Here is an 11,129-nt window from a genome sequence, read left to right as displayed (position 1 = left end):
TCCTTTGCTTCTGGGCTGTCTTCTCCTAAAATACCATAAGCAGTTTTGTTTGTTTGTTTGTTTGTTTCTAAAGTCTGAGAATGACTTTTGTGGGACAGTGGAGGTGCAGGTGTCTATAGGATGAGAGGCTTGGCAAATAATTCGTTTCCAAGGATACACCAATTTCCGCCCTTCAGCCAGGTTCATCTACAGTCAGTAGTGTAATTGAGTTTAGTTCTTCCTGGTCTTTCAAATGAAGGAACCCTTTTGCCAGTTACAAACCCTACTTGCAATTCTATTTTCTATGGGCTCTTAATTATTGAAAGGGAGGATTAGTCATGAATCTCCTTTTTCACTCCTTTACTAGTCAAGCTCAAGTTCTGCGAGCAAACAGCAACAGCAAAAGCAAATACTTTGGCGCCAGCACTTAGCCTTGCCTCACTTAAGAGGCAGAATTATGTAGGCTGGTTTGCTTAACAACTCAGATAGGGGGCGGGGAGGGTGACCGGAGGGGACGAGGGAGGAGACGAGGGACGGGACGAGGGAGGGGACGAGGAAGGGGGACGAGGGAGGGGACGAGGAAGGGCCTGCCCCCTTGGAACGGGATTGGTTCCCTCTCTCCCTTTAGCCGTTCACTTTGCATCTCGGTTGGACAGGTTGAGAGAAACATGTCATTAAGGTGTTGTCAATATGAGCCCTTTAGGTGTGGGCGTTCCCTAGATTTGTGGTTTTAGACTTTCAAAGGGGCGGACTTATTATTGGCTGTGGGATCAAGTTCGTGAAACTGGTCTTGTATAGGTTGAAAAATGCCTTCCTAACAGGAGGAGCCAAGGAGCTTAAGTGTAACTCACACACAGTAAAGAAAATGACGAAAGTTCCTCCGGGGTTTGATTTCAGTTTCTTAAATGACGACGAGGCCAGGAAGATCCTTCAGGTGCTGGAAAGAAATGAGGAGCTACAGAGGGCCGAGAAGGACAGGATCAGGTACAGAGCAAATTCATTTCTTTTGTCCTGGGCCTGGGTCCCGCAGGGGCCGGGGATCCGCGGGGAAGGCGCGGAGCTCGCGCGGGGCAGCTGCCCGGGGGTGCTCCGAACGGCTGCTGCGGAGGCTGCGGGTCGGGAAGAGAAAACTGCGCCGAGTTGCTCTCTAAAGGACTTTGGGATGCCTAGTTGGTACCCTCTCCATCCACCGCATACCAGACGGGCTTGGCTGCGGGTCTGGGGTCTGGCAGGGTGGGGGTCCGTGAGCTGCGGGGGCCGCGCAGTGACGCTGTGCTGTGTCGGGTGTCTGCTGGGCCATCGCGGGGCGTGGGCCGTTCCAGGCAATGAAATGCGGCGGGGGCGCGATCTGGAGCGGTATCCTGGCTGCTGCTCACTCCGCGGCCCGCGCGCACCCACGTGCTCGCACGGGTCCGACAGAGCTTCCACCCTCGCCTAACACAGTTTTCCCTCGGCACCAGAAGCGAATCTCCCCAGCCAACGCGGGCAGTCAGCGAAGCACGGGACAGCCGGCACCTAACGGGAGGAGAAAGGTCCCCACCCCAAGGGTAGGAGCTTGAGGAATTTGTCAAATAGAGGCTTATGTGGGCGAATGGGACTTGGACACACGGGGTTGGCTGGAATGGGTGGGTCTCCTTGAGCGTGGTGCTGTGGGGGGCGAGTTTCTGCGAAATTTCATCCTTGACCTTACTATACACTGTTGTAGGTGAGGGATTAGTTACTAAAGGATGAAATCCAGAGACACAGATAATTACACGGGATGTAAATTAACCAGTTTTTCTGCTGGGGAAGCGTGGGATAAGTGCTGGAATGAATTAAAGGACTCTCTCGCCAATGTTGGAATATACCCATCTAAGTCCTTCTCTAGATAACTGTGGAAGGGAATTCAGGACATCGTTCTCAGGCCACACTGTGTGCCATTGATTGGAATTTAGCGAGTCATTTTGTTTTATGATCAACTGCTTGCTAATGCGAGTTCCAGGTTCCCAATTCTTTCCAGATATCCCCACCTGCCTATCCCCCACCGTCGACAAAAGAAACCCTCCAAGGACCCTCTTCAAATTGGAAAATCTAGTTGGTCTTTGTAGAAAGAATTTAATATACTAAGCCCAATGCCCTGACTTCACCCTTCTCCCCTAAAGATGACTCTTTGAGGGATGAAGGAATATTTGAGGTTGGGGAATGTGGATTTCATACCATCTGCCTTGAGAAAAAGTGGCTTTATCATTCCCCTACCCTGAGCAGTGTAGAAAGTGTGCCTTCATGAGAACAGTATGCCACACCCACACACACCCACGTGCATGTACCTACACATATGCACATGCACTGCACACAGGCACACTCAACTTTCAGAAGAAGAATTTCAGAACTGGGCGGAATTTCAGTGCATATTCCAAAGGCACTGAGAAACTGCGGTTATTCTCAGCGTGTGTTATTGGAAGTGTTTCTTGTCTCTGAAGAGGATGGGGCTTAAGTGATCCATTGTATTTTTGGGGAAATTGAGGGGAGAGTTAGAAAATAACAAGGAGAGAAGCTTTCATTTAAGATGTTATCTTGACTTTTTATTTTTGACCTGATGCGTGCCTTGTTGTGTTTTCTCTATTGCCCACTTCAGTTGACTTTAGAGGGAACTGGATCTCCACATAGATCTACACAAAGCACATGTATCTACACAAAGCCATTGGGCTGGTCATTAGAAGGAAGGTCAAAACACATTTTCTAATTTCATGGCATTCACATTCTGATGGAAGCATCAACAGAAAAAGCCATAATGCTAAGACAAAATCAATACTGTATTATACTAATTATTAAAAATATTTAATTGCCCAATTTGAAAAATATCACCATTAAAATATAAAAATCATTTAAGGGAAGTAGATGTGTGGACCAAATACCCAAGGCAATGATTTCTAGTACTGTCTTTTCCTTCGATTAATTCCCCGCTTCCACTATCAAATACCCATGTCTGGCTTGCAGGCTCCATGGGATTGTTCTGCTTACCCACTTCAGGCTCACATATATTAATTTCAGTAGCAGATATTGGCAGGCAGAAAGGGCCTGAGACAACATGTCAACTTGGCTGCCTCTTCTGCTCATTTTCTTGATATGTGTGATCATATTTTCCAAATCAAAAATCAGGACACATGACTTATAACTCAAGAGTATAATTTCATTCTGTTCTGGCTTGGCATATGTGAACAACAACAAAAAAGAGATGCTTCAACAGTCTTGTCTGAGAGACTCAGGGAAGCCTTTTTACTATATTGAGAAAGAGCTTCAAGACCTCTTGACTAGAACAATAAGGGTCCAAATGGGAAAGTTTAGAAATTTAGCAGGTTGGGGAATGGCTGGTGAGTTCATTTATATCTGTGATAGGCTTGAGGTATCTACAAGACAACTAAGAAGAAATAGAGGCACCCTATAGTTAGCAATAGAGAACTACAATGTTGGGGCTGAGCCCAATGGTTCATGCCTGTAATCCCAGTGCTTTGGGAGACTGAGGCAAAAGGATCGCTTGAGGCCAAGAGTTTGAGACCAGCCTGGCCAACACAGCGAGACCCTGTCTCTACAATAAAAATTAAAAATAAATTTAGCCTGATATTGTGGCACATACTTGCAGTACTAGCTACTCAGGAGGCTGAGGTGGGAGGATCCCTTGAGCCCAAGAGTTCAAGGCTGCAGTGAACTATGATTTTTCCACTCTAACCAGAGTGACACAGTAGAGACCCTGTCTTTAAAAATAAAATAAATAAAATATATATTTTTAAAAGAACTACAGTGTCATGCAGGGCCAGAGATGTTCTGAGATGGATGTGAGAGTAGTTGAGTTCATCATGCAGAAGGCAGCAGCCCCACCCCCAGAAAAGTTCCTGAACTCCTAGAACTTTCTCCTGATCTCCCCTCATCTGTACCAGACCTCTCTGGCTCCAACTTACCAGGAAAGTATTTGCATTAAATATGATAGTTAATATTTCTAATATATAGTTTATTCAAATTTTTAAGAAAAATACCAAGATTCAAACTGATAAATAGGCAAAAGATAGAAATAAATCATTCACACCAGAAGAGATCCAAACAGTAAACATAACAGATGGGAAAATATTTACCCTCACAGTAATAAATGAAAATTGAAGTAACCTTGAGATACCATGCTACCCCTTTAAAAATGACAGAAAATAAAATGTTGGTGACAGTTGGAATGAAATGGATAGATTTTGCACATTGTTAGTGACATTGTAAGTTGATTACAAGCTTTTTGGTGAGCATTATGGCAATATCTATCAAGATATGCCTTACGCTTGACCCAATTGTCCAATTCTTGGATATTTCTCATTAGTAGGAGATTAAGGTGGTGGAGATGGCCACACCAACATATATTAAGTGCTGCCTTTTTATGTAATAATAGTAATTATTGTGGTAATAATGACAGCTAACATTTATTAGGCACTGTACTAAACATGTTATACAGATTTAATTAATCCTCCCAATAACCTTGTTAGGTATACACTTTAATTCTCATTTCACAGAGAAGGAAACAATTCAAAAAGGTCGAGTATTTTGTCCAACTTAAGCAGCAGAGCCAGAATTTAAAATCCAGATCTATTTCAAAACTACTTTACCCATCAAGATTGAATAATCCTCACAACCATTTCTTGGGGTATTATTAATGGCTTTTTACAGAAGGAAAACTGAAATTTAGCAACGTTAAGGAACTTGCCTAAGGCCACACAGCTCATAAACGTCAGAGATAGAATTTGAACCTAAATCTATCCGGCATCAGAACCAGATGTTACAGTGCCTGGAGTAATCAAGTTTTTAAATGGCATGTCTAGATTTAGACCATTTTTTGCTCCATGGCAAGACTGCAGCCTGGGAGGGTTTTCCAGAATTTAGTTATTTCTGATTGATTTACACTAATATCCTTGAGCTGTGGCACAGTTCTGAACAGGACTGTATATGTCAAAGTCATAAAGTGGTCTATAGCTTGTGGCAGCTGCCACATCCGGCAGAGATTAAAAGCCAGATACACAAGCCTCCTGCCTGCCCTACACATTCTGCCTGCCCTCTCCTCTCCCAGCCTGTGAAATCTGCCTCTGGCTAAGGGGCAGAGTTTCTAGAGACATTGGATGTCTACTGATTGGGCTTTTTACTGTGTGCCAGACACTGGGTTAGCCCTGAGAATACAGTGGAAAATAAAACACAGATTCTGCCCCAAATGGCTTCAGTCTATGAAAGGTTTTCATTGGCGATAGAATGTGTAAGATGAAGTGTTCATGTAACTGTAGCTTGCCCTTACGCCGTCCTGTGTGGCCTGGAAAAGGGACAACAAGAACAATGCCTGGAAGTCACAAGTGTGCTCAAGAGGCTTGAGCAAGTTCTGATACATAGCAAGGTATCAGATTAACACACCACGGATCTTTGAGCTGTCTGCACTTTCCAGTGGCATCCAATTTAGTTAATTCCTTTAAATTGAGAGAGAACTTCCTCTCAGATACATTTTCCTGTCTAGTTATTCCTGTGGATTTGTCCCCATAGGCAATACACACAGAACTACTATAATGATATCGTTCCATATCCCAGTGCCAAGGAGCAGTGTTCTTTTTAAGCTTAGTGATAGTATAACTCTTTTAGCTTATAAAGTCTTTCATATTTGCTTTTTGTATCCTCATCCTCAACCTGATAAAGCAAATACTATTATCTTCTTTTTCAAAAGCTAATAAAACGACTGTAATAATAGCTAACATTTGTTGAGTATTGACTTATGCTAAGCTCTTTGTGTACACTATCTCATTTAATTCTTACAACAATCTGATGAGTTAAGGGATATCTTTATTCTCCATTTGACAGAGGTAGCTTAGAGAGGATAAGTGACATGCCTGAGATAATACCGCTAGGGAGTGTCGGATTTGGGAACTCCATCGGTACATAATCACTGTGCTGTGCTGCCTCCTACAGTACCAAAAAGTTGAAGTGACTTTCCTCACCTGGCCCATCTAGCTCATAACAGAACCAGGACTGGGATCTATCCACTTTAAAACTCTTGCCATTTAATCTCCACTCACCATAAAAATAAAAAACACACAATTCTATGTAGTCAAATGCTCAGCTAAAAGTTGGAGATGTTATTACTAAGGGAAATGGCATAATGGATATAAGATAACTGGTACCACCTGCCTATATAGAAAAAATTGCTGGCAACCATTTATGTTAAAAATGCATATATGTGTTCTGTAAGGACAGACTTTATACTGTTAAAATGATTATCTTTGAGGAATCACATTTAAAGGGACTTTAACCCTTTTACTACTGTTTTATTTTTTAGTTATCATATGTTGTTAAAAATAGGCCAGGTGCTGTGGCTCACGCCTGTAATCCCAGCACTTTGGGAGGCTGAGGTGGGTGGATTGCCTGAGGTCAGGAGTTTGAGACCAGCCTGGCCAACACAGTGAAACCCCATCTCTACTAAAAATACAAAAATTAGCCGGGCGTGGTGGCTGGCACCTGTAAGCCCAGCTACCTGGGAAGCTGAGACAGGATAATCACCTGAACCCAAGAAGTAGAGGTTGCAGTGAGCCGAGACCGCACCATTGCACTACAGCTTGGGTGACAAGAGCAAAACTCTGTCTTTAAATAAATAAATAAATAAACTGTTTCTTTGGATAATAAATAGGGAATGCTTGACTATTTTTTACTTTCATAAATGTCCTTTACGAAGGTAAAATACTTTTTAAAAATGTCTTTTAAATATAAATAACTTTTAAAGGTAAATTTCTTTTTAAAAATGTCTAAATGTTTTTCTGCCCTTGTCCTTTTCTTTACAATGTTAATGTGTGCACAGGTAAGTTGGTACATGGTAAGTTGTACATCAACCTTGATTCCTTGTGATCAAGGATTATTTCAGGGATGGAGAGCCTCACACACTTCGGTACTCAATACCTAGTCAAATGGAACTTAACTTACTGCTATAGGGAATACAAACTAAGGGAAAGAAAGATCTCAGGAAACCAGGTGAAGGGCGAAAGAAGGTCAGGTGAAGGTTAGTCAGAAAATACTTTTGTTCCTCATTAGCACAGATGGTCTTAAACCTGAGAACCACATGAAAGTCAAAAGGAGGTCAGATTACGTTTAGTAAGAAAATGCCTTCCTTCCCGGTTAGCACAGCAGGGTCTTAAAATTGAGAAGGTGGCTAAGAACTAAGAAGTGCTAGCTAAGGCATGGTCTTTCATAAACATGGGTGGATTCTCTCCTTCACCTTCATTCAGGTCAGTCTTTCTGTAGTGAGTTATTCCCCAAGCTGTGAGATTTGAGAGCTATATGCTCATCGCCCTCTCCTTCTCAGGATGTTTCCTTATTGACATTGCCAATGGCCCTATTAAAAGGCTGTACTTCAAATATTAACAGATCACAGGAGCCAGCTTCCTCATTCCATGGTGTGTTAGGCTTTCTAGATGAAAGAGGAAATGGGAGATGCCAGTGACCAAATTCCCTGCACCCCAACAAAGAGTTGTGTTTTTTATATTGATCAAGCTTGCCTTGGTTTTCACTTTGAAAGGATGCATTTAACAGCAGTTGAGGGAGGAAAGGGGATGGGGGATGGGGGATGGGGGATGGGGGATGGGGGATGGGGGAGGGAGGAAAGGGGATGGGGGAGGGAGGAAAGGGGATGGGGGAGGGAGGAAAGGGGATGGGGGAGGGAGTAACTTATCCTGGCAACCACTGTTTTGTTCTTCAACACTACAGTTTTATTTTTTAAAGAATGTTATATAAATGGAAGCACAGAATACATAACCTTTTGAGAATAGCTTCTTCAACTCAGTAAAATGAGGGCCACACAGGTTGTTGTATGTATGAATAATTCATTCTGGCCAGGCAAGGTGGCTCAAGCCTGTAATCCCAACACTTCGGGAGGCCGAGATAGGAGGATCACTTGAGGTTTCGCCATGTTGGCCAGGTTGAGAGCAGCCTGGCCAACATGGCAAAACTCTGTCTCTACTAAAAATACAAAAATTAGCCAGGCATGGTGGCACGCGTCTGTGGTCCCAGCTGCTAGGGAAGCTGAAGCAGGAGAATCACTTCAACCTGGGAGGTGGAGGTTGCAGTGAACTGAGATGGTGCCACTGCACTCCAGTCTGGACGACAGAGCAAGACTTCATCTCAAAATAAATAAATGAACAAATAAATAAATAATTCATTCCTTTATATTGCTGAGTAGTATTTAATATTCATTATATGGATTACCACAGTTCATTTATCCTTTCGCCCACTGAAGAACACTTGCATTGTTTACACATTTTGATGATATTGAATAATGCTGCTACCAACATCCATGAGCAGGCTTTTGTGTGAACACGATTTTTATTAGTAGTGGAATTGCTGGATCATATTCTTGAATTTGCAAGAAACTGTCAAACTGTTTTCCCCACAGCTGTACCATTCTGCATTCCTACCAACAGTATATAAGAGTTCCAATCCCTGTCTTTGTCATTCAGGCTACTACAACAAAATACCTTAGACCGGGTAATTTATAAACAGCAGAAATCTATTGCTCATAGTTCTAGACCCTGGGAAGTCCAAGATCAAGGCACTGGTAGATTCTGTGTTTGGTGAAGTCCCCCTCCTCATAGAGGGTGCCTTCTTTGTGTCCTCACATGGTAGAAGGGGCAAAAAGGCTTCCTCTCAGACCTCGTGTAAAACGGCACCGATCCATTCATGAGGGAGGAGCCCTCTCCACCTAATCACCTCCCAAAGGCCCCATCCCTTGCTACCATCACCTTGAGGGGTAGGGCTCAACATATGAATTCTGGGGGGCACATACTTTCAGACAAGAGCATAGTAGTTCTTCAGTCTTGCCAGCATTTGGTATTTTCAATATTTTTTTATTTTAACCGTTCTAATAGGTTCGTAGGGGTATTTCACGATGTTTCAATTTGCATTTCCCTAGTGACTAATGATGTTAAACATCTGTTTATGTGTTTACTTGTCTTCCATATACTCTCTTTGGTGAAGTATCTGTTAAAGTCTTTTGAACAGTTTTTAATTGGGTTATTTGTTTTCTGATTGATGAATTTTGAGAATTGTTTATATATTCTAGATACAAGTCTCCTGTTGAACACCAGGTTTGCAAACATTTTCTTCCCATCTGTAGCTTGTCTTAACTTTCCTACTGTGTCTTTGCAGAGTAAAAGTTACCCAGTTTGATGAAATCCAACATATCAAACTTTTTTCTTTTACAAATCATGCTTTTAGTAGCATTCTAAGAATACTCTGCCTCAGCCCAGATTACAAACATTTTCTCCTATGATTTCTTTTTAAAGTTTTATAGTTTTATGTCTTACACTGATGCATTTTGAAATAAGATTAGGTAGAGTGTGAGGTTTCGATTGAGGTTTATTTTATTTTTGCATATTAATGCCCAATTATCCCAACACCATTGTTGACTGTCCATCCTTAAATTGCCTTTGCCCCTTTGTAAAAAATTTGCTATATTTTTGGAGTCCATTTTTGGACTCTGCTCTTTTCCATAGACCTCTATGTCTTTTCCTTCACAAATACTATGGTATCTTGATTACTGTGGCTTTATAGTAGGTATTAACATCAACTAGTATGCTTCCTCCCTTTTTTTTTTTTTTTTTTTTGAGACAGGGTCTCTCTTTGTTGCCCAAGCTAGAGTGCGGTGGCACAATCTTGGCTCAATGCAACCTCGACCTCCTGGATTCAAACTATGCTCAAGCCTCAACCTCCTGAGTAGTTGGGATTACAGGTGTGTGCCACCACAACTAACTAATTTTTTTTTATTTTTAGTAGAGACAAGTTTTTGCCATGTTGGCCAAGCTGGTGTCAAACTCCTGACCTCAGGTCATCTGCCCATCTTGGCCTCCCGAAGTGCTGGGATTATAAATGTGAGCCACTGTGCCCAGCCAGAATGAATTATTTATTCATACAACAACCTGTATGACTCTCAAAGGTGTTTTACTGAGTTAAAGAAGCCATCTGATTTTATTCTTTGTTTTTAAAACTATTTTGCCTATATCATTCCTTTGCTTTTCCATATAAATTTTTACATTTAAGTTTAAAATTGTCCATTGCTAGTATAGAGAAACACAGTTGATTTTTGGTATTGCTCTTGTACCCTACCACTTAGCTAAACTTACTTATCGGCTCTAGGATGTTCTTTTCTTGGGGGGGAGATTTTTTTGGGTGATTTTCTACATGGCCAGTCATGTCTCCTGTAAATGGAGATGGTTTTATTTCTTCCTTTCCAATATGTATGCCTTTTATTTCTTTTTCTTGCCTAATATTGACTAGGACTTCAAGCATGATGTTGAATAGGAGTATTGAGATTGTACTTCCTTGCTTTGTTGCTGAGCACTGTCTTTCACTATGAACTACGATGTTAGCTATGATTTTTTTGTAGATGACTTTTTTATTATTATTTTGTTAATTTTTTTTTTATTTAAATAGAGAGGGGGTTTTGCTATGTTGGCCAGACTGGTCTCCAACTCCTGGGCTCAAGTGATCCGCCCGCCTCGGCCTCCCAAAGTGTTGGGATTACAGGCATGAGCCACCATGCCCGGCCTATAGATGACTTTTATCTGGTTCTATTTCTTGCTTGCTGAAAGTTTTTATCATGAACGTATCTTGAATTTTATTAAATGCTTTTTCTGCATCAACTTATATGACCATGTGGCTTTTTCTTCTATAGACTATTGATATACTTATTTATTTTTATTTTATTTTATTTTAATTTATTTATTTATTTATTTTGAGACAGAATCTCACTCTGTCGCCCAGGCTGGAGTGCAGTGGCACGATCTCAGCTCACTGCACTCTGGTTCATGCCATTCTCCTGCCTCAGCTTCCTGAGTACTTGGGACTACAGGCGCCCGCCACCACGCCCAGCTAATTTTTTTGTATTTTTAATAGAGACGGGGTTTCACCATGTTAGCTAGGATGGTCTCAATCTCCTGATCTCGTGATCCGCTCGCCTCAGCCTCCCAAAGTGCTGGGATTACAGGTGTGAGCCACTGTGCCTGGCGATATACTTATTACCAGTAATTGATTTTAGAATATCAAACCAGCCTTACTGTTGTAGGTTGAACTGTCCTCCAAAAAATAATAATAATAAAAAAGCTATGTTACAGTCCTAATTG

General features: G+C 41.8%; 1 protein-coding gene across 3 annotated transcripts in view; it reads left to right on the top strand.

Moving 5' to 3' along the window:
- The first annotated feature begins 629 nt into the window (after nt 1-629).
- EXPH5 (exophilin 5) overlaps nt 630-11,129 on the top strand; it is an 89,033-nt gene continuing 78,533 nt past the window's right edge. For 2 of the 3 annotated variants that reach the window (XM_055273013.2, XM_055273014.2), the window contains exon 1: nt 649-963. In XM_055273013.2, the coding sequence (XP_055128988.1) occupies nt 845-963 (119 nt within the window). In that variant the 5' untranslated portion in view covers nt 649-844. Of the gene's footprint in view, nt 964-11,129 lie in introns of all 3 variants that reach the window. The other variant, XM_055273012.2, reaches the window with a different exon arrangement.

This window comes from Symphalangus syndactylus, chromosome 3 (genome assembly GCF_028878055.3).
Source record: "Symphalangus syndactylus isolate Jambi chromosome 3, NHGRI_mSymSyn1-v2.1_pri, whole genome shotgun sequence".
Taxonomy (NCBI): Eukaryota; Metazoa; Chordata; class Mammalia; order Primates; family Hylobatidae; genus Symphalangus; species Symphalangus syndactylus.
Note: the sequence above shows the minus strand (reverse complement) of the source record. Positions and strands in the feature narration are given on the sequence as shown.